The following is a 24,584-nucleotide window of genomic DNA, read 5'->3' on the forward strand; positions in this document are numbered from 1 at the left end:
CTGGGGAAAACTGACAGGACTCCTGTGTACCCAGCTTGGAGACAGAGTACAGGTCCTGGTACAGGTGGAACCCCGGGCCCCTGGGGTGGGGGGGCTCACACTGAGCAGAGTAAGAGCCTTTTGGAGTTGTTACCCCCAACTCATCTCATGTAGAATCATCAGGTCTCTGAACAGGGGTGGGGAAAAACCTTCTCTCCCTCATCCTCTGCCCACTGTCTCTCCAAGTCATTTTCAAGACTCATGGCTCACTTTCTTGATAGAACCTTTTCGGATGTCACATACAGGATGACCGCCCCTTTCTCTGTGTTCCCACCGGCTGTTTGCCACAGATATCTTGCTTTAATAATAGCTCATATGTTTCCTCCTCTGTCTCACCACTGAAGTGCAGACCCCTTGCAAGGGCTCAGATCTGATGTGTCTGTTCCCTGAGTGCTGGGCTAGGCTCTGCCACCTACCAAATCTGCCAACCAAATGCTTGGGGATGGCTTCTGCTCCCCTTTCTGTGGGGGTTGGCATTAGTAGTCATCACCAATGGGAAATCTGGAAGCGCACAGAAGGTGGATGGTGGAAGTATCCTGGGCCCAGAGTTCGCTGTTCCCTTATTGCTGGCTCCCAGTGAGATTCAGGTCACCCTCCTTTGTATCGCCCTCGGGTCACCAATGGTGTGTGTCTGTCCCTAGCCCTGTGTGCAGTCACTCAGCTCTATGACACCCAAGTATGGCAGCTTGGGAAGCTCCAGAAGTCTATGGGGTCTTTTAAAGGTCTACACAAGCCAGGTGTGAATTGTAGATGAAATTAATGCATGCCCTTGGCACTGTGTGGCCTAAGCCTCAAGTGATTTATCCCAGATAATCCTCAAAACAATCCAGGAGACCTACTGGCCAAAGGAAGTTGAATCTCAAACAAGTCAAGTAATGTGCCTACGGAGAGGAAGCTAGCGTGGGACACAATCAGAATTCGAACCCAGAGCTTGCTGACGCACATCCGGACCCCAAGTCTGACTCCAGAGTTAGTGGATCAGCCCCCCAGCTGCAGTTACCTTCATAAGAAGCCTTGAATCCCAGGGAGCTGCCGCTGCCATCAGTTTGGAAGAGGAGCCACATTTGATGGTTGGTGCTGACAATGAGATCTGGGACCGACGTACCTGTCAGGCTGTCAGGACAGCAAGATTTAGAGAAGTGCCCCCCACTCTGGCACCCCACAGAATGACTAGGAGCCCTGCCCTGTCAGGTGAATTTGGGCCCCACTGTGTTTAACACTGGAGCCCAGTGACGGGTGCTCCAGTGCCTGAGAGACTCATCACCTCTCCCCTCCAGCCACGGGCAAGGCTTGTATTTACCCGTGACCCCCAGCCCAGACCCCTGGGCTCGCGAGGTAGACCTGGGTCCTTGCTTTCTCAGGGGCCGGGGTTAGCTGTAGCCTGATCAACTGAAGGGGTATCTACACACCTGCCATCTCTGATTTCTCATGTGAACTACCAAAGAAAAGACAGAGACAGAAACCCGTTTCCCCAGTCGAGCCCAGCCACTCCTTTTAATGAGACATCTCTTTCAGCTCTATATGGAATTATTAGCTTCCATATATGAAGAAAGGCTTAAAGTGCAGCCTTCCCTCTGGAGCCACATACTTTCTGAAGAACAGAGTTCAGACATGGGGAGGATTGAGTTCACATTTACCGAATACCTATCCAAGCCAGATAATTTTCCCTCCATTATCTTATTTAATGATCCCAGTAGCCCAGTGAGATAGGGGCTGTGTTACCCCCATGTTACATATGAGAAGACAAGGGTGCAAAATGGGCGGTGGCTTTCCCAAGGTTGGCCTGATGGAGAGTGGCAGAGCCAGAGTCCACAGCAGAGGCTGGGCTTTCCAGAAGAAACCTGGCTTCCTCTTGCTGCTGAGACCAAACAGATCACTAGCACAGAGCAGGGGATGGTGGTGGATGGTGTGATTGGATTAATGGATCTTAATCTCTACTCCATTCTGGGGTCTTAAAGGTTGTGGGGGCACTGAGTTGGCTGTATGAGATGATCAGCACAATGTGAGTGCTGTGGGTGTGGGGCTGGGGTAGACATCTGGGTACACTGGACTGGCCCATGTGACATTGCCGGACTAGGGTACTGGCATTCTGCAGGGCGTAAGGATTGAGGCCAAGCCAGGGCTGGCTCCTAACTCTAGGATGGCAGAGTCCGTTTGACCCAATCATGACAACAAAGGAGGCCAACCATTCTACATGTGTTTCCCTGAAGTCTGAGATGGATGCTAGCCTATGGAGATCTAAGGGTTGGGGGGAGAGCCCCTGGGCTGTTATAGGATTTATTGAGAGCTCTCTCAAAACTTATAGAGATTTAGGTATAAACCCTGGATCAGTCATTCATTTGCCATGGGGCTCTGGGCAAGGGGCTGAGCCACTCTGGGATTTTTCATTTTGAGTTAAACGAGGGGAATGGGTTATAAGAATCTTTCTGGCTCTGCTCTTCTAAGGTTCTCTGACAGAGCATCCTGAGATTTTTGTCCTGAGAGGAGACAGAGCCAGGATCCTGGCCTTCTGAGCACACCAAGCTGAGGGACCATACAGGGCAGGTGAGAGATGGCAGATGAACCAGAAGAGGAATTGAGTATGATGGCTAATTTTATATGTCATTTTGCCTGGGTCATGGGATACCCAGATATCTGGCCAAACATTATTCTGTTTCTGTGAAGATGCCTCTGGATGACTTTAACATTTTAATTGGTAGACTGAATAAAGCAGATTGCCCTTCCCCGTATAGATGGGTCTCATCTAATCAGTTGAAGGCCTGCATGGAACAAAAAGGCTAACCCTCTCCCAAGTAAAAGAGAATTCTTTCTGCCTGCCTGGCTTCCATCTGGGACATTGCTTTTTTTTTTTTTTTTCTTCCCTTTTTTTCTGCCTTTGACTTGAATGGAAACATCAACTCTTCCTGGGTCTAGAGCCTGCTGGCCTTTGCACTAAAACTACATCATCAGCTCTCCTAGGTCGCAGCTTGCCGACTCACCCTGCAGATCCTGGGGCTTGTCAGTTTCCATTAGCATGTGAACTAATTCCTTATAATAAATCCCTGGCTTTCTGTGTATATCCTATTGGTTCTGTTTCTCTGGAGAACCCTGATTCATACAGTGGAGTAGGCCAGGGGAGGATGTCCTCCAGGCTCACATCCCATTCCTTTCTCATAAGAGATTCCAAGTATCAGCCATGTCACCTGATTCCGAGGGTAACGTCGTGAGTCATTTAACTGCCCTGACAGAATTTCTCTGGTAGCTGTGGGGAAGGTGTGGGAAGCACCCAGAACAGAACAGCTCCTGCACAAAGCAGCTAGAACTGAAGAGACATTTCTCCTTCAGCATGAAAACCAAAGGGAACTGGCCTGGGGCTAGCCTGGTGGGGAAGAGCACTGGCACAGGATGCTGTCCTGGACTGAAATCAAAAGGCATGAACTCAAGTGTTGGTTCTGCCACCAACCAGCTTTGCAACGTTTAGGCCTTAGTTTCCCCACCTGTTAAATGGGGATAATGACACAACTAAATGAGGTATCTGATGTGCAAGTTCCCTTCCCGGAGCCTGTGCAAGCAGTGGATGTTTGGTGTGTAGGAAAGCTTCCCTGCTCCCAACCCCCCCAGTTGGGCAAGGAAGATGAGCGAGATCAGGCCGTCTGAGCTGGACCACATGTACTGAACAGGAGTGTTCTCCTGTGTTTATGTCAGGCTGATGGTGGCAGGCAAAGGAAGATCCAACAGAACGGAATCCTAGGACAGCACGGCATTATCCTCTCCCTTGACTAGACCATGTGACACAAGCCTTTCTTGGTTTAGGAATTGTGGCCACTATGTGCACAGGGTCCCAAATCCCTGAAACAGCTCATTTCCCAGATAGTTCTGAGCACGCAGGGAGGTCAGCAACACACTTCCACCATCTCCGTCTGGAGTCAGACTTCCACGGATAGACATGGGCTTGAGGAGAAACTAGTGGGTGGCGGAGGAAGGAGCTGCAAGGAGCAGCTCACCACGTGGAAAGCTCCAGGCGCACACCCAGAACCTCAACTCCCCCTCCTCCCTGAGAAACGGTTCCTTTTGCCCACTTCTCCTGGAACTTCCTAGAGAGAATGTGGCCAGTGCTCTGTTTCCTTCCACCAGAGTAGAGGGGCTGGTCCCCTGGGCTTGATGTGGTGTGACCCTGGGGACCAGACAGGGTTCAGTGTACCATCCCACCACCCCTAGGCCAGGGCCATGTGCTCCCCACCCTCTGGACCAGAGCCCTGCTTCACTTACACGTAGAGAACAGTTTTCTGGTCCCCGTCCTGCCCGCCGTCCCCGACCGTCAGGGTGTCGTAGCCCCTCTCCAAGTCAAAGTCCTCAAAGGCCAGCTTGATCACCTGGGGAGGGATCACGGGGTTAGGGAGCAGGCAGGGGCTGCCGTGAGACACTCATACAGCTGTGAGGAGTTCCCTCCTTAGGTTCTGAAGCCCAGGGTCCCTGGGACACCACCCCACACAGCCCCTAATCCAAACGAAACATTTCCACACCACCTTTTGGAGTGTGAACTATTTCGCTCCAGGCCTTACAGCCTCTGGGGTCCCCTGATGTTTTCCAGAGATGTTCACAGCACATCTGGCAAATTCTGGGGGCTGCCATGACAACATCAGGCACATCCGGCTATCTGTGAGAAGATTAGATTCTCTCTTCATGCTTTAATGCACAGAAGTCCCCCTGGACTTCGTGGCAATATTTTAGGCCACATGTGGAATCTCAGCCATCTTGCCTGCCCCCAGGGACCCGCAGAAGTTTCTTTTAGCCCCTCCTCTGCCTGCCTTTCTCTATCATTTTTTGTTTATTCATTGAATAAATGAATGGTCCAGGAAGGAGGTTTCAACAAAATTCTTCTCTCTTAATTCATTTTAGTCCTGCCTTCTACAATATTTCCTAAGCACCCACCACGTGTAGGGTCTCAACAGTGAGCACAGCCTCTGCCCTTGGTGAGCAGGGGAGACAGAACGTACGCTGAGAACCACCAAGCCCCTGCTGGGTGGCAGGTGTTCCAAAGACTGCTGTAGGTACACAGAGCAGCCTGGGGCTCATGGAGCCTGTGGTGGGGCTATCTGAGGGTTCTGAAGGCTGCGGAAGATGATCAGGCCACAGGAGGTGCTGGCAGAGGGAAGGACCTGTCCTGAAGAGTCAGATGCACAGGGCCTGAGTTTGGGCAGAAATGGGACATTCCAGAATGAGTGTTTGTTATCTGTTGATGGAAGGTCTGCACAGTGAGCACAGCTGCTAGCTGTTTCATTCTGGGGCACAATGTGGCTGGGCCTTCAGTGCAAGGAGGGGACACAGGAAGGTCCAGAACTTAAGAAATTTGCCCGGAGCTAAGTCTGAAAGGTCTTAAAAATCTCCCCTGGCCCAAAGAGTTGAGGTTTATCTTGGCGGGGGCATTAAGAAAAGTTTCAAAAAGTGGGTGGCAGTGGCACATTAGTGTCTGAGAAAAATGTCAGTCTGGCTGCTGGTGTGGAAACCGATGTGGCAGGAGGGAGGCCAGAGGTGGTAGGGAGAGTTCCGTCTAGGTGGGCGATAGAGGAAGGCGGTGGGGATGGAAAAGATAGACAGGTCCTGGCAGTGTTCAGGGCTTTGTGACTGCATGGGTGTGGGGACCAAGGGACGGGGAGGGATTCAGGATGACCTGTGGGTCCCTGGAAGGGTGAGAGGTATTGCCATGCACAAGACGGGACACAGGGAGGCTCCACTCCTAATGGCTACTCTGGGCTTCTTTTTGCCTGTTCCATTTTTTTTTTTTAAGTTTTTATTTAAATTCCAGTTAGTGAACATTCAGAGTACTATTAGTTTCAGGGATACAATACAGTGATACCACACTTCCATACAATACCCGGTGGTCATCACAGCAAGGGCGCCCCTCAATCCCATCCCCTATTTCCCCCCTCTCCCCGGCTTCTGGTAATCATCAGGCTGTTCTCTAGAATTAAGAGTCTGTTTCTTGGTTTGCCTCTCTTTTTTCTCCCCCTATGATTGTTTCGTTTCTTAAATTCCATGTATGAATGAAATCATATGGTATTAGTCCTTCTCTGACTGACTTGTTTTGCTCAGTAGTATACTCTCTAGATCCATTTACGTCCTTACAAATGGCAAGATGACATTCTTTTTAAGGGGTGAGTAATATTCCACTGCAGACATTGCCCACATCTTCTCTATCCATTTATCTGCAGCTCCAATGTGATGAAGAGCGTCCATCTCCCAGTGGGGAGGCTGAAGATGTTCCTCTGTGTTCTGTTGTAAGACTCAAGAAATAGAGAATTCTATGGATAGATGTTCCCTGTTGTGAAGGTCTCCTCTGTGGGAACCCACATACTGCTAAGGTGCTGCTACAGCCTCACCCCCCAGTGCCCTCAGGGACCTCAGAAGCCACCTTCTGCTACACTGATTCATCAGCCCAGCTGCCATGTCCGAGGCCCCCTCCATACTGTGCATGGCATTCTTATGAGCATCTCTGTATAAGAACACCTGTGAGCACAGAACAGGATAGCGGAGGAGATGAGTGGCACTGGCTGTAAGAAAGGTTAAAGGATGCTTCCCAGAGGAAATGAAGCCAGGGCTGAGTTTGGGAGATGAACCGGAGTTCAATAAACAGTTAAGGAAGGGAGAGCCATCCAGGCAGAGGGAGGAGCAGGTGAACAGGCAAAGGTGTGGGACGCATGACTCATCCAGAGACTCCTGGATCTGCAATGGTTAAACGCAGAGGGGAGTGGAGGCTGGTGCTGGGAGGAAGTGGGAAGAGCAGAGTAGGAAAGGCTGTCCATCCTGTCAGTCATGATTTGGGCTTTGCCCTAAAGACAAGGGGAAGTGATGGAAGGGTTGTGAGCAAAGGTGTGAAGCATGATGTTTGTTTTCGGAGCAACAGCACTGAGAGATGGTGGGAAACCAGGAGAGCGATCTCTGGGCTGTGGCAGTCACGTGGGAGAGTGGGGAGGTAGGCTCGTAGCAGGCAACAGCGGGGGTGTGCTAGGAAGGAGGAATGGCACAGAACGGTCAGCAGTGAGTGGGGATGCCTTTACCCCTGTGGTTGTCCCATTTTAGGCCAGCTCACCCCTCATACTCCCTGATGGCCAGTGGCACCATCACAGGACCATCTGCTCGGCCCGGAATCTCCTTCCCCTCTCACCCTCCCTGGTCCTGTCCTGACATCACCATCTCTAAGCCAGACACACACTGAGGGGCCCAGGGTAACTGCTCCCTGTGGCCCTCCCCATTGCAAGTCAGTGTGGCTCCCTGAGCTCCTGGGTACCCCCTCATACTGGCCAGTTCCAACTGTGGTTTGCACAGACCCCTCCTTCCCCGCTGGCTCTGCTAGCAACGTCTCTTCCCCCAGGCCTTGTCTTTACCAGGTGTTCCCATACCCTTCCTCACCTCTGGGTCTGCATTTACCTACTGCTCTGGTACTAATCTGTTTACCTGCTCCTCCACTACACCGGGAACTTCCGGAGGGGGGTAGGGGGAGCAGGGACCAGGTCTTCCTGCCTCTGATGCCCCTGCCTGTCCGTGTACCAGGCACAACCCAGGGGCTTAGATAGTGCTGAACCACAGAATGTTTTCCAAACCGTTTCTGGTTTTCCTGCATGGACCAATGGCTAGGCCCTCGGTCCCCCACCAGAGTTACCGTCTAGAACAAAGACTGGCAAACCATTTCTGTAAAGGGCCATAGAGTAATTATTTTGCCCTGTGCAGACACCTCTGCTGCTGTAGCATGAACGTAGCCATAGACAGCATGCACACAACTTACAAAATCAAGCAATGAACTGGTTTGGGCCCAGAGGGGCAAGCCTGCTGACTCCCGGTTGATGAGATTCTTTGAGACACTTAATCATAGTTCTTGATCAAGTTCTCTTACAGGCATGGACCCCCTACCACATGCTCAACACTGTTAGGGGCAGTTAGGACACATCAGTTCAGGGAAATTCACAACAACCACAACTACAAATATCTTCATTTTACAAATGGAAAAGCCCAGGCACAGAGATGTTAGGCCACTTGCCTAAGATCACACAGCTGAGTGGTAGAACTGGGCCTCACCAGCAGCCAGAGGCCAGGCTCTTTGCCACTCACTGCCTCATAGCAGCTCTAGTGAGGTCTCGGGTCCATCAGGTAGGGACCACAACTGACCCTCTCAAAACTTCCCTAAGCTCTTTTGCTGAATCCCAGCAGCCTGGCAAACACTTGCTGCGTATAAAATAGTGCAAGGGTGCAGTGCCTTCTGCAGGAGGAGGGGCCTGGCCTCTGCAGGGAGTGATGGCCCTGGAGGCACACTCTTGCCACCATGACCCTCTTGCAGCCAGCCTCAGGGCAGAGGATACTGGCTCACTGAGCCACCTCCAAAAGAGAGAGTGTGGGATTATTATGTCTATAATGGGAAAATACTGCTTTGAAGGCCAGAACCCAGAGCCATAAAATGATTCACATCACTAGTCAGAGCACCCATTGATGTGAACTACATTTTAGAGCCTCTGACCCTAATGCAGGGGCTAATTACACCAAGTAGACTGTACAACAGACATAACATTGCAGTGTTGGGACAGTATCCCTGTGCACCATGTACTGATGCTTTCATTTTTTTTTTTTTCTCCTCTTTGGCCTTTGTTTAAAGGCAGGAACCTATAATGACTCATTAACTGACATGCAGATCAATCAAACTCGCCAAGTGTCTTTCTGAGGCAAGGAGAGTGGCAGCACACGAAATAGGCGTGATCAAAGAGGCATATTTGTACGTGGCTCAGACACCCAATTTACACCCATCAGATAAAGGGACAAATGAACCCATCATCTAGGACGTAATTACTGAGCATCTGCCATGTGCCAAGCACTGAGCTAGCTGTTCCCCAGAAGTTATCTCACTTGCCTAGCAATGTAGAGCAGAATCCCAAAGCTGAGAGCATGGGGCAGACGGTGAGTGCTGGGGATCACAAAGAAGGGGGAGACGAGAGCAGGTATGTGGAAGAGGTGGGTGCGCTAGTCCTCACAGGATGAAGGGTGTGGGTTCTGTGCAGATGTGGTGAGCGGTGAACTGGGAGCAAAGAGCAGGGCAGGAAGCCAGAGCAGGAGAGGGGTGGAGGGTGAGAACAGCCTGGCTGAGTCTGTAGTTGGCTTGTACCTGGCGGGCCTGAGTGGATGGTCTGGACTTGATGGTGAAGATGAGGGGAAGCTACACCTCAGCATGGAAGGGAGAACTGTTGGCAGGGAGACCTGCCAGGAGGCTACTCCCAGGCCTCAGAGTGGCAGGAGGGCTTTGAGGGAGCCTGAGCTTGTGTTTGGTGCACAGGGTGGGGATGAGGGGTAGGCCAGGGCCAGGGGTCTGGAGACCATAACTTCAGCATATAACTGCCTTCCTGGAACAGTGGAGGATGGGAGCAACACCAAAGGGAGTGCCTGCCCTGGGTCCTGGAGGACAGCCCTTGCTTTCTGAACACTGCCCAAGACCACCCAAAGGACTGGGATCCTGGGCCTGCCAGGCATTTTTTTTTTTTTTGGAAGCTGGAGTCCAAAAGACCTAACCTGAGACAGTTTTGTCCAGCGACTGAATTTCTCTAAGAGCCTCCCTGTTGGGCTCCCAGTCTCTGCTGCCATCCTTCACTCTGTACCCAAACTCTGTGCCCCAGGATCCTTTAGAGCAGGGGTTGGAGAACCATGGCCCTTGGGCCACATCTGGCTTATGGACTGTTATTATATGGCCCCTTGAGTTAGGAAGTGTTACATTTTTAAAGGTTTAAAAAAACAAAGCACTACAAAGAAAAATGTGTAACAAAAACTTCACATGGTCTTCAAAGCCTAAAATATTTATTATCTGGCTCTTTACAGAAAAGGTTTGTTGACCTCTGGCATAGAGCGAGGTTTTTCAAACTGGGTTCCCAGGTACCCCAAAGTTACATAAAGTTACCTAAGCAGCCATGAACCAAGGGAGAGCAGGAGCCAGAGTCAGTAGAGCCCTGCTCCTACCAAAGCAGTTCCTTCTGATCTAGTTCATGTTTTGGATTCTGTGACAGACATGGACAGTGGTTTATTCAATGTCTCTCCCTCTGTTTATCCATACTTAACAGAACTCTGAGTTTGGAGAGAGGCAATGCACTTAGCTAACCTCAGAGCTAAGGACAACTAAGTAGCAGGGTTCTGGGCAATAACACACAGCTGAAGAGCCCTCATGGGATTTTCCCACCTCTTTCTCCTTGCTTTCCTGGAATGCAGATGTGAGGACTGAGCTGGAGCAGCCTTCTTGTGATCATGAGAAGAGCCACACAAAGAGAATGGCAGAGGGAAAACCCAAAGGTGCTGGAGACACTGAAGGAACTGCTAAACCAGCCCTGGACTCCTCACCTCTGGACCTTTGGTATATGGGGAAATAAACTGTGTTTTGTTTCAGCTTCTGTGGAGGCATTTTCCGTAGTTCATAGCCAATCACAACCTAAGAGCTACAGGTTCTAAAGAAAGACTTTCGTCTTTCCATCAGGATAAAGCTTAGCATCTTGGCAAGGACAACCTAGGCTGAAATGGCTTTCCTAGCTAGTTAGAGCTCCATTCTACAATGCTCTGCCCTAGTCTAACTTCCCCTATTCCTCCTCAGAACACTTCTCTGAGCCCCTGAGGGCTGACCTTGGCTCAACCAGCCTTGGATTATGAATTCTGCTGTCAGTTTGACCATTAGCTCCATGAAAGGAAGGGAACTTTCTTTTCCTGGGCACAGCCTGCATAATGATTCCTGGCTGGACCTTGCTGAGGACCCAGAGCAGGATTGGACAGGTGGCTCTTAGGATGGGGAGGAGGGGAGGCCAGTGGGAAGGCTGACCTTAACCCCAGGAGTTCAAACACGACAGCCTCCAGCACCCTTGAGGAGGCTGGGAAAGAAAGCTCAGGGCAGAGACTGAAAACTTTCAGATGTTCTGGAACTTTCAGGGGTTGGAGAACCATGGCCCTTGGGCCACATCTAGCTTATGTACTGTTATTATATGGCCCCTTGAGTTAGGAGAGTAGCAAACGTGTTCATCCATTCATTGGCTCTTTCACTCACTGATTGATGAATTCATTTATTCATGTAGTCATTCAATAGTTAAAATGCACTTGCCACATGCTGGGTTTTGGAGAGGCAACAATAGGCAAGCTAAACATGGCCACTGCTCTGAGAGATCCCACAGTCTAGAAGAGGAGATGCATGAGTTTATGGAAAACACCATAGAGTGTGATGGGTGCTGGAGTTGGGGAAGCAAACAGCTGGAGCAAATATGAGGGCCACAGAAAGTCCTGGCTAGAGAAGGGCCAGAGCTTGCCTTCAAGAACAGAGGAGGGGGTGTGAGGATACCAAGATCACAGCCAGGTGTGGGGAGAGAGGAATGCCCAGAGGTGATGTGAGGTGAGGACAAATGTGAGAAGAACAGAATCAGGTTTAGGACTTGGGGGGGCCATTAAAGGGTTATGAGGAATGGGCTTGGGGGTACTTAGAGGAAAGTCCTCTGGTGGCCAGCTAGCATCTCATTCAGGGCCCAGCACAGAGAGGGCACAAGTCAGTTAGCTGAATGAATAACTGAGTGAGCAAATGGGCCAAAAAATGTGCTCCCAGCATTTTCACTAGCAAGTGATCATTTGCACAGAGAGAGATTTCCCAATTCTTCAGGTGCACAAAGGGAAGAGGGACACTGGTTATCCAGGAGGAGGAAATAATCAAAAACCCTGTTATCTTTGGTTTTGAAGTTCACGAAGTGAGCTTTGCTTTCTCTCTCAGGTCCATGCCCTCCTCCTCTACTCTTCCTCGCGCCCCCCATCCCCTACCCTACCCATCTGCCTTGCTTTTACTTTTTCTCTTGTATAGGTGGATTGACCTTCCTGCTCAAACCCAGCGAAGTTCACATACAAATCAGATCATAGGTCTCAAGTTCATACTGAGGAGCTGCAAAAGAAAGGCAGATGTGTGCAGGTAGGATATGAGTCTGGGCTTCAGTTATGACTGCAGAAATTCCATCAGTGTGTCTTCTGGGAGGCCCAGGTGAGAGGTTCTGACAGGAGGCAGCCCCAGGGCCCCATGGGGGCAGGGCTGTACCTGAGGAGCTACCTGATATGGGGACAGAGCTCCTCTGTCAATCATTAATGTATTCAAACATCTGCCATGCTCCTCCTGTGCCAAGCACCGTCCCTGCTTTCAGGGTGCTCTTGGGCTGTGGGGGAAGGAGATTCTAAGCCCAGTGTGACATGATACGTACACAGACAAAAGGTGCTGATGCAATGCTGTAGGAATGGAGGAAGAACCAAGACCTGGTGGAATTAAGAGGGCTTCTCAGAAGAGGAGGTATTTGGACTGTGTGTCAAAGAGGGACAGAAACTTGCCTAAAGCTTTTGATTTTTGATGAAGTCCCAAAAATTTATTTTCGCTTTTGTTTCCTTAAAATCAAAAGCTTCTGCACAGCAAAGGAAACAGTCAAGAAAACAAAGAGGCAACCCACGGAATGGGAGAATATATTTGCAAATGACAGTACAGACAAAAGGTTGATATCCAGGATCTATAAAGAACTCCTCAAACTCAACACACACAAAACAGATAATCATATCAAAAAATGGGCAGAAGATATGAACAGACACTTCTCCAATGAAGACATACAAATGGCTATCAGACACATGAAAAAATGTTCATCATCACTAGCCATCAGGGAGATTCAAATTAAAACCACATTGAGATATCACCTTACACCAGTTAGAATGGCCAAAATTAGCAAGACAGGAAACAACACGTGTTGGAGGGGATGTGGAGAAAGGGGAACCCTCTTGCACTGTTGGTGGGAATGCAAGTTGGTGCAGCCACTTTGGAGAACAGTGTGGAGATTCCTCAAGAAATTAAAAATAGAGCTTCCCTATGACCCTGCCATTGCACTACTGGGTATTTACCCCAAAGATACAGATGGAGTGAAAAGAAGGGCCATCTGTACCCCAATGTTTATAGCAGCAATGGCCACGGTTGCCAAACTGTGGAAAGAACCAAGATGCCCCCTTCAACGGGCGAATGGATAAGGAAGATGTGGTCCATATACACTATGGAGTATTATGCCTCCACCAGAAAGGATGAATACCCAACTTTTGTAGCAACATGGATGGGACTGGAAGAGATTATGCTGAGTGAAATAAGTCAAGCAGAGAGAGTCAATTATCATATGGTTTCACTGATTTGTGGAGCATAACAAATAGCATGGAGGACAAGGGGAGTTAGAGAGGAGACGGGAGTTGGGGGAAATTGGAAGGGGAGGTGAACCATGAGAGACTATGGACTCTGAAAAACAATCTGAGGGGTTTGAAGCAGCGGGGGGTGGGAGGTTGGGGGAACCAGGTGGTGGGTATTGGAGAGGGCACGGATTGCATGGAGCACTGGGTGTGGTGCAAAAACAATGAATACTGTTATGCTGGAAATAAAAAAGAAAAGAAAAGAAAAGAAACTTGCCTAAAGGAGAAGGGAAGGCACACTGGGACATGTGTGTCCAGACAGAGGTCTGAAAGGACTGTGTGTGTCTATGAACCAGGAGTTCAGCATGGCTGAAGCCAGGGCTGCCTGAGTGGGGGGCTAGGAGTGGCAGTCCCTGTGTGTGCTTTGCTGTGAGGCAAGGGGGTTGTTGTTTAGCACACAAGCTTGGCTGGTCACAGCCACCAGTGTGCCCTTTCAAGGTATGGCTCCAGGCACCCATTCCAGATCCACAGAATCCTATCTTGGAGGAAAGAGTTCTGTAATTTGTGTCTTAAGTTCTCTCCAGGTATTTCTGAAGATTAGAAGTAGTATTGTGAGTAGAATGACTCTAAGGACTAAGATAGTCCAAATGGCCAAGGTGGGGCTCACATTTTTCATGGACATCTCAATCAAAGGGAGAATGTGGAGTCACTCGGAGTGGGCCAACTTCACTTGTTCTGAGCCTTCTTTCTTCTCCCTGAATCTGCCAAGGTTCCAAGAGGATGGCCTGGGTATTTTTAATTGTTTCATTCTTAGTTTACTGAGTAGAGACATAACCCTCACCTGCTGCCCCATTAAGACTGTAAGTTCTTATCCTCACAATGCGTTGCCATGTGGTCCATACGTACTCAGTCAATGCTGGTATCTTGACATATTCTTGGCCATTTCTACACCAGAGAATTTCATTTATCTTTGGACCTTCTTATTGCCCTTGGGGGGCCCTAGTTACTGGAACATTCACAGCTCCCTCTCAAGCTCAGCCCACAGAGGTCCTACAAGGGGGATGGAATTCTAGCAAGAGTCCTCATGTTCACAGATATCCAGGTGCCTGGGATAAATAATCATCTCAGGATCATAAGGAGGGGCAGACATGTGTCCTGCTCTGCATGCTTGCAGGCAAAACTCCAGCCTCTCCTCCTAGTACCATCCTTCTCCTGTTCTGTGCAAGATAGCCCCTGCATTCTCAGTCCCAAGTGACTCTCACTTACTTCAGATCCTCCTACAACTTCACTCTCTTCCTCTTCACCTGCTCTGCCCTTAGCCTGCAAACATACTCCAGTTTCCAACATTCTAAACAAACACTCTAAGTAGCCCCAAACTTTCTGTCCACTTTACCTCCCTCTCATGCCCTTTCTCCTTCCTTCACATCACCTTGAAACTTGTCAGAGTGGCTGTCTGGACTCTTTACTCCTAGAGCCTCCTTTCCTGCCCATTCTCTCCTCATCTTGTGGCTGTTTCTGCCCTCAAAGCTTCACTGAAAGGTCCTCTTTCAAAGCCAAAGCCAATGGTTTCTTTTCTGTCCTTTTCCAGCAACAGTTGTTCCTTACCACCATTGTCAGACATATTCTGGTTGGAAACTCTTTCTCCTTCTGTGGCATGATTCTCCTCCTACCTTACGCTGTACTTCCTCTGTGTCTTAGACTGGATTTCTTTTCTCTCTAAGGGTGGTGTTTCCAGATCCATTTGGAATCTTCCTCTTCTCTTTGCTTTCTTCAGGAAGTGTTGTCTACTCGTTAGGCTTCTATTCTCACCCAAGTGCTGAGGAGGTAACACTCAATCTCTCTATTAAACCTGGATTTACCCAGTTTCCAACTGGGTAACATCCAAATGTCACTGTATGAAACACAAGCACTTCAAATATACCATGTTTTCCTCTTGACCCTGTAAAGCATGTCTCTCCCTTTCCATTTCCTTTTAAAGCCTCCCATTGGTCCAAGTCAGAAAGTATCGCATCATCATTCATTTGTTCACTGAATCAATGTTTTCCTTGTGCCCACTATGTGCCAGGCACTGTGCTGGTCACCTGGGATACAATGTTGGGTAAGACCTTCCTTCTCCCTCCATCCTCACATCCAGTCAGTCACCAAGTTGCATTCCATTCCCTACATTTCTCTTAAATATCTCTCCCCTCCATGTTTCCAAAGCCTTGGTGAATGTCCCCATTTTTCTTACTTGAGTAACTGCTTCTGCCTCCTAACTGGTCTTGTTCCTTCCAGGATCCCTCTGAAATCCTCTCCACTGCTGCCAGAATCATTTCAAAAATTCAGACCTTCCTGATATTGCTCTCGTTCAGAAGAAAGGATGACCCTCATCTTTTCCAAGGCTGATCTCAGTGCTGTCAGTCCCATGCCCTTCCATTTTTCCTGGGACCTTGTTCCATCCAGCAGCATAGCCCAGCTGGTGAGAGCATGGGCAGTGGAACCACAAAGACTGGTTTAAATCCTGGTGCTGTCACTTATTGGCTATGACAGTGGCTAAGTTTCCTACCCATTAATCTATCCATGATTCAGTTTCCTCATCCATCATGTGGGTTTCTTACCACCTAATTAATTGTGCTATGAAGAGAATGAAATAAAATCAGTTATATAGAAGGCTTAGCTCAGTGCTTGACATATGACATGCATACAGTAAGACATAACTATTGTTGTTACTACCAACAATTTAACATTTCTGCTCTTAAAAATCTGTTTCAGGACAAAACCCAAGCCTCTCTGCTGAGCATATAGGTTCCATATGATCTGGGTCCAATGACCTTTCCATCCTCATCTTGACCCAGACATGTTGAATTCCTTTCAGTTCTGAGAGGTTGTTCCAAACCTCAGTGCTTTTGCACATGCATCCACTCAGATATGGATTTCCAAGCCTACTCATCCTTGCAGACCCTGCTCGAATGTGAAAACTTCCCTGACACTCCAGTTAGTGGCCCCTTCCAATATTTTCTAAGATAGCAAACTGGACACCCCTCCATCAGCATTTACCCATACTCTAGTTTTTCATTTAAGTGCCTGTCATCTTTCCTGTGTACATGTTCCTCAAGGGCAGAGATCATATCTATAGTCAATGAATGAGTGAGAGCTCATCTCATAAGACATACTGTGAACTTGGAGAGACTAGGCTTTTCACTGAGGAGCACATTACAAGGGTGATTGGACATGCAGTCCTCAGACACACCTGTATCTCGCCTGTGGGTCAGTGACCAGGGTTAGGAACACATTATGCATCTTCCCTCATGTCTGCAGGAAGGAAGCTCTGATTCTTCAGTCTTGGATTTCTGGTTACCGCACTTATACCCTTCTTTCTGCACATAATGCTCCCTGGCTCTCCTCCAGGGTGATGCCAGTAGGGGACACCCTTCAGCCTCTCTAGGCTCCTCAGCTCCACCTGAAGCTCATAAAGAACCCATGGAGATGAATAGGAACATCTCTTTTCACAGCTCGACTCTGAGGGAGTACCCTTCAGAGGGTCTGGCTTCAGGAACCCAGGCTGGTGTGACCTCCTGCAGGACACATGAAGGAGTGACTGATGTGGACTAATATGAACTGACCATTGCACACCAGCTAAGATTAGCCTTTCTGGGGGGTAGGGGGAGGAGGGTGAAACAAATTGTTTCTCAGGAACTTCTCAGCCCTTATTTACACTTTCCCCTGCACCTCACCTTCAGGTTCAAAAGAAAATTGAGATAAGCATCTTTAACAATACCTAAGAAAGAGCCTCTTGTCAGCAACTTAATAACCTTATGGTAGTAAGCCCTTATCCTGATCCAGCCTCCATCCCCATGTGGCTGAAGCATCCTTCCCCATTGACTAGGTTCATCATCAAATGGTTTGATGAAATATGAGTCTTTCTTTGTAAAATGCCTTGCAGAGGAATCTGTTTCCATTGTCCCCAGCACTGTGGTCCTAAGCACCCTGACCAAACAATTTAAAAATGTTGAGTACAATTTAAAAAGAAAAAAAAAAAAAAAAGCTTTTTTTTACAAATTAGTAAATGCTATGAACTGAATTATATCTCCCTGAAATTCATGTTAAAACCTTAACCTCCAGTGTGATGGAATTTGGAGATGGGACCTTTACAGAGGTAATTAAAGTTAAATGAGGTCATAAGGGTGGTGCCCTAATCTGATGGGATTGGTGTCCTTATAAGAGGAGAAGACACCAGAGAGTTTCTATCTCTGGATGCATACAGAGGAAAGGCCATGTAAGGAGGAGGCCATCTACAGGCTAGGAAGAAGCTTCACCAGAAAATGAATTTTCTGGCACCTTGATTGTGAACTTCTAGCTTCCAGAACTGTGAGAATATAAATGTCCCTTGTTAAGGCCACCCTGTCTATTTTGTTTTGTTATGGTAGCCTGGGCAGACTAATAAAGTAAGAATACTTAGAGTCCAAATCCTGTGACTCAGAGCAAGAAGCTAGCCTTGGCTTTGAGTGCATTTTTAAAAACTGGTGAAGTAGAGCTCTGGTTTTCAGGGCCTTGCAGAGAAAAGGGAACAGGAGACAAGGGTCAGGACCCACAAAGGTGGGGTCTCTAGTATGGCATCCCTGAATACAGTTGGGCTAATTAGAGCTGCACCCATAGTGTGAGGGTTAGTGAGAAGTAAGACTGCCTTCCTTCTCATCTGCCACTAACGCCCTCTGGGTGGATCTGGAGGCTGATTACTTATCTGAGACCTTGACACTGAGTGTACAGCAAACAGAAAACTTCTTTACAGTAGAGAGACTCCTGAGACTCCTAAAGGAATGCAATAAGTTTGCATTCACATGTTTGCACATTACTTGGGTGGGTTGAAACCTTCATACTGAGGATTTAGTATGAGAGGTTTCTGACTGGTAATGCCCCCAGGCACTGGGAAGAAGCAAATGTAAACTCTCTCTGGGAGAAACCATCTTCTACCCAGGTCTCAAAGAAGTCTCACAGAAAAAGCTTATGGCTCTAACCACATAGCCAGAATTACAGACAGGACAAGGAAGGAGACATGGTTCTGGGGGGGGGCAAGAAGTGAGAAACAACAGACAACAGAATCAAACTTGCAAAGACTTCAGATATTGGGATTAACAGATACAGAATATAAGATAAATATGTTTAATATACTTAAAGAATTAAGGAACATATGAGTAGGGTGCAAAGTACTATAAAATATGATCAAGGACACTTTAAAAAAACAAATAGGATCTAATAAAATATGAATGGTGCTATTTGAAATTAAGATAAATCTTAAGTGAATGAATTCAACAGAGGTTAGATGTAGCTCAGATAAATAGTGAAAAGAATGAGAGAAAATTATATAAGTTAAGAAACACAGAAGATGAAGTGAGAAAGATTAACGTGTTCTGTCAGGCTTTCAGGAGCAGAGAAGATAGAATAAAAGAGAGAAAACAGTTGAAAAGACAATGGCTAAAAATTTCCCCAAACCGATGAAAGATATAATCTGCAGATCCCAGAGCTTAATGAAGTCAATCAGGATGAACGCCAAGATATCCAGAACTAGACACTTGACTGAAACTGCAGAACAATAAAGATAAGGAAAAGACCATAAAAGCAGCCAGAAGAATATCATACAAAGGAATGACAATAAACTTACAGCAACAATGGGAGCTAGAAGACATTGGTATAACATTTCCATGTACAGAGAGAACAAAATTATCAAACAAGAATCAAATACTTAGTGAATAGCAGTGTTCCTTCAAGAACAAGGGAAGAACAGACATTTTAAGACAAACAAGAACTAAGAAAGTTTGTCATTAACATGAAAATAAATTCTAAAGCATGTATTTTGGACAGAAAGAAAGTAATTCCAAAAAGAAGGGCTAATATGCAAGAAGAAATAGTGAACAAAATGGTAAATGTGTGAGTAAATCTAAATGGACATTAGTTTTATTAAACAAGAGCAGTAATTACTTGTGAGCAAGAGAAAGGCTACATGAAAAAACACATACCATAGAGTATGAATTGGGAAGGAGTAATTAAAGTTAGTGTTCTAAGACCTCTGACTTTTTAGGGGGAACATAAAATTACTACTTACGTTGGACTTTGCTAAGTATGCATATTAACACTAGACATATAGGGTAACCCTAAAAAATACAAATGATAGTATAATTTAAATGGTATAATCTTCCAGTTGAAGGATGAATTGTCAGAGGAGATTTTTAAAAATCCAGCTGTAGACAATACATATATAAAGCATAAGAAAGTAGAAAAGTTGAAAGCAAGAGAACAGGAATGATTTATTAAACCAAAACAAAAAAACAAAAAACAAACAAAAAACTGATGGAACAGTTGGGAGTAAAAGCTTTAGGGTAAAAAACATTACTTCAGGTAAAAAGAATCATTAAATAACTATTTTTGAAAAAGTTCAGTTCACCAGCAAGATATAAAATCTCAACTACATGCTCTAATAACAGTCTCAAAATATATGAAGCAAAAACTGACAAAACTTCAAGGAATATTAGGCAAACCACCATCATAATGGGAGATTGTAATATGCCCTCTCTTGATAAAGAAGGCAAAACAATTAAGATATAAAAGATAGAAGCACAATTAGCAAGGCTGATACAATGAAGATATTAGAACACAAAAACTACAAAGTACATCTTATTTTTTCAGACACACTAGGAATATATGTGAAAAATGACATTCTTGATCCTAAAAGCATTCCTGATCCTAAAATCCTCGATAAATTTCAAATGATTCAAATACAGACAATATTCTCTGACCACAAGCTTTAGAATCAATAACAAAAAGAGAACCAGAAAAATCCTCTGTTTGGAAATTAAGAAATATTTCAAAAACAAAACAAAACAAAACAAAACAAAACAAAACCAAAAACCCCACTGTTGAAAGATAAAAGAATAATGGAATTGTAAAATTATTCAGAACTGAAGGATAACAGAAATACTACCTGTAAAACTTGTGAGAATGTAGCCAAATAGTTCTCAGAGGGAAATTTGTAGCCTTAGATGCTTAAATATGATTGAAAAATAATGAATTAAGCATCAAAGTTAGGATGCTAAAAAAGCATCCTAAACCCAGAACATACCCAGTATGTATATGTATATACCCAGAACAAACCCAGAACATACCCCATATAACAGAAGGAAAGAAATTGGTGAAATAAAAAGTAAATATATCAAAAGAAATATTTGCAAAACTAAAAATGGTTCTTTGCAAAGAATAACAAATGTGAAACTTCTGGCAATATTGATTAAAAGAGGTACAAAATTACAAATAAAAGAGGGAATAAAATATATATAGCAAGAGATAGTATACAGAACTTTATGGCCAATAAATTTGAAAACTTGCTAAAATGGACTCAAGAGAAAAATAAGATAATCTAATAGTCCTTTAGTCATTAAAAGTATTAAATCAATAGTTTGAAATCTTCAAACAAAGGAACACCAAATCCAAATAGTTCTGCTGAAAAGTTTCACCAAATTTCCAAGGTACAATTTATTCCAACCTCCAGTATTAACCTAATAGGATAGATAGAGAAGATACACTTGCCAAATCATTTTATGAGGCTAACAATATCTTGTTGAAAAAAATCTGGCAAGGGTAATATGAAAAAAAAGGCCAATCTCACTAACAAAATGGAAGCAAATTACTAAACAACATATTAGCAAATCAAATATAAGCATTTATAACACTTACATGCTTATTTAAGCATCTAATACTAAATTACCATGTTGGGTTTATCCCAGGAATGAAAAGTTGGTTTAACATTAGAAAAATCAAACTATGTAATTCACCACATTAAGAAAATTAAGGAGCAAATCACAATGATATCAATAGATACAGAAAGGTGCTTGATAAAACTCTACATTTATTCACAATAAAAGCACTTAGAAAACTAGAGTCAGAGAGGAACCATAAGTTAAAAAAAAAAAAAACTTCAGCAAAGATCATACTTAATGATAAAAACATTCTATTTAACATCAAACAATGACAAGTGTACCCACCATCATCACAGTGATTGACATTATACAGGAGGGTCTAGCCAGAACATTAGGGTAAGAAAAAAATAAAGAGAAGGCATAAGGACTGGAAAGGAAGAAATAAAGTATCATTCTTTGTCCTTTATAGAAACTCCAAGTAATTCACAGATAAATTATTATAAGAGTTGCTGTATTAAAAAACCAGATAATAAAAATTAATTGCATCTCTAAATACTATCAAGAACTTGGGAGAAAATGATATTTTAAAAGATACCATTTATAACAGTAACAATAAATATAAGATACCTAGAAGAACATGTATTAAGAAACAAACAAGATCTATAATGGAAAAAAATTATACAAGTTTTTCGACAGCCCTAAGGGAATAGATATTCCATACTCATGGATGGGAAGACTCAGTATCCTCAAGATATTAGTTTTTCTCCAATTGATCTGTAGTTTTTGTATAATTAAAATAAAGATTCTAACAGGTTATTTTGTGGGTCTTGGCAAGATAAAATTTATGAGAGAACAAAAGGGCAGGAAAAAACTAAATGTAAAATAACGTGAAGAGACTTATATAACAGGGCAAAATACACACACCAACACAGACAAATCTTAGGGCCATAATTTTGAGTGAAGTTGATTAAGAATATATATGATATGAGTAAGTTTCTATGAGGTTCAAATACTGGCTTGCTAAATAATGCATTTTTAAGGATACACATTTTCACACAAACTATAAAGAAAAGCAGAGGAACAATAAGTAACACAATCAAGGTACCTGAGGGATAGGAAATGGAATGGGGCTGCTGAGGGACATGCATCACTAAGGTAAATGTTTGTATTTTTTTTCCCCTTAAGTTGGGAGATGACTATGAAATTGTTGTACTGATGCTCTTTATATCTTACTTATTATGTTTTACAAATATGTTTTTAACTACCTGAAATTTAATAAAACACAATTTTTAAGAATAGCCTGCAGAGAATCTACCACCACCAAGTTCTGGGTTTGAAACCCCTTGGAGACCAACTGTTCCCAAGCCAGACCTGCCCACAGGATATTCCCCATCTTCCCCAGGAGCCTTACCTTGGCAGGGTTGAGTGCTGTGATGATCCACACACAGTGTGCATTGTTGTCATACTGAATAGGGAAATTGGGGGAGGTGATGATGCCCGAGGGACCTCGAAGGTGGGCATCACACATGCGGGCTGCAGGGAGGAGATGAAAGGCAAGCATCTTAGTTTAGACTACATCCGGTTCCCATCCCCCCTCCTACTTCCAGCCAGAAGAGCCTGGAGTCTGTACCATCGCACCCCAGATATTACTACTTCCTATTTCCTTCCCCAGTTCCCCACAGCCTCAAAGGAAAGTCAAATTCCGGGTACACTGGTGGAGGGGCAGGCCTACAAGGCCTCACCTGCTGCTCTGTAGGCAATGATGAACTTCCATGGTTAGGCTAAGCAAGACTCCCTATCCCGACTCCACAGTGATCGAGCAGCTCATTTCCCCCAGGATGGTGTGGGCTAGTAGTACTCATGCGGACCTAAAGCTAGGTAGGTCCCAGGCACCTATGGGAGTACTGAGCTTCTCACCCCTTGTTCTGCTGACCTGTTTCCCCATTTGTTCTCAGCCTCCTGAAGTACAATCTCAGGATGTCCTTGTCAAAGCCACTCTAGGAGGTCTCAGAATGCCTACACCCAAAGATACTGCCAAGGCCCCCAGCTCAGCCCTGATGCCAGGCACCCAGAGTGATTTCAGTGCCAATCAAGTACTTCCTAATTCTTTCCCCACCGTCAGCACATGTCTGTAACAGGTTTTTGACTGGAAGCATAACGATTCAAGGTGAATTAGAAGAAGTACTCTACTCAAGTAGATATAAAGTGTTATCAATCACAGCTTAATCCAATTAAGCTCTTTAAAAATAGCTTCTAAACTAATTAGATTAAGTAGTGATTGATAAGTTAAGGTACTACATTGTACCTAGGTGTTTGCCTTCTTTAAAAACGTTCTCTTTAGTTCTGGCCATATCATTCTTCAGTGTTAGCACTCAGCTATTTTAATAAAGAGTTCTAGGAGTCTGTTCTGTTGCTGCCCACATGGCAATTTATCCTAATTGTAGGAAAAGTGCCTAACAGCAAAGAAATAGTGAGCAAACCCAACAAGCTTAAGTATATAAAATGAAAGTGGTGTCAAACCTAGTTTCCTCTGATGGGGCAAAACATCCTAAGGGCTCCTCTCCGCAGGTGGATAATGGCCACGATAAACCTTTCCTGGGAAAGTCTTCTTGGAGGATCTGGGAAGCAGGTTCCACAGTCCCCGGCCATAATTAATCTGCTCATTTCCTACACTTGTTCCTGCACTCACTCATTCCTACATATATTGAGTGCCTGTTATGGGCCAGGAAGAATGCGGGGAGAGAAAAATATCCAGGACACAACCTCTCCTCTTGAAACGGCCAGCGGGAAGTGGGGGAAGCAGGTGTGGAAATGGCCACAATGAAGCAGAGTAGCGTTCAGAGGGTTATTTGTAAGAGGCTGCTGGCTCCGAACTGCTCTTTCTTTACTGGGTCAACACTGTCAGCAAGGACGTTCCTTCTGGTGGCTGGCCCTGGTCTTACACCTGAAAGATCTTCTCCCTCAGGAGCTCCAATGGCAGTTGAGTCAAATTTGAAAAAAGCCCTAGAGGAACACTTTCCTCTGTCCCCTTCATGTACAACTGACTGTGCCTGTAGTTCTGTGCTGGGAAACTCTAAGATTCAGACTGTACTTGATACAACTGGGCCTGAAGGCAGCTCACCATGGTAAGGAGAGCATAGGCTGTGGGGTTTACCAGCTCAGCCTTCTGTATTTGAAACCCATTTGCTGGTTAAGTTGGAAAGCCTCTCTGATTCCACTTCGTCTGTAAAATGGGGGTAGTGATATTAGTATGCAAGTTAGAAAAAGACCATCAAAACCAAAACCATGATCTCACCCACCTTTGCAAAGGGGACTTGTGGATTCAGAACCCTAGCCCTGCAGGGAATTCCTCCAAATCTTCACGAGCACCATTTATACCTCTTCTGGAAGGTCACGTTTTGCTGCCTTTAAGGTCCTCACTTCCAGACTCAATTTATCTCACACTTGTTTCCAAAAATTAGATGGTATTTGCATTGTCGAAACATGCTGAAGGTCATTAGAACAGGTCAAAAAGGCATTTACCACTTGAAGGGCTTTGAGGGGCATACATAAAATAGTACAGTGTGTAGACAGTTAACATGGGGCACCTTAAAATAGGTTTAAAAAGGAGCACCAAGGGCGCCTGGGTGGCTCAGTGGGTTAAAGCCTCTGCCTTTTGCTTAGGTCATGATCCCAGGGTCCTGGAGTCGAGCCCCACATCAGACTATCTGC

At 45.6% G+C, this 24,584-nt stretch overlaps 1 protein-coding gene across 1 annotated transcript in view; it reads right to left on the reverse strand.

Annotated features, from left to right (window-relative positions):
• The window catches only part of LOC111143057 (CUB and Sushi multiple domains 2), a 614,630-nt gene that overhangs the window by 276,592 nt on the left and 313,454 nt on the right, over positions 1-24,584 (reverse strand). Inside the window, exons 10-12 of the mRNA XM_022496499.1 lie at positions 22,285-22,406; positions 4,288-4,391; positions 1,040-1,152 (exon numbers count right to left, since the gene is read on the reverse strand). Coding sequence (XP_022352207.1) covers positions 1,040-1,152; positions 4,288-4,391; positions 22,285-22,406 — 339 coding nt within the window. The remainder of the gene's footprint in view (positions 1-1,039; positions 1,153-4,287; positions 4,392-22,284; positions 22,407-24,584) is intronic.

The sequence above is a fragment of the Enhydra lutris genome, unplaced genomic scaffold, assembly GCF_002288905.1.
Source record: "Enhydra lutris kenyoni isolate GAN:26980312 unplaced genomic scaffold, ASM228890v2 scaffoldscaffold9, whole genome shotgun sequence".
NCBI lineage: Eukaryota > Metazoa > Chordata > Mammalia > Carnivora > Mustelidae > Enhydra > Enhydra lutris.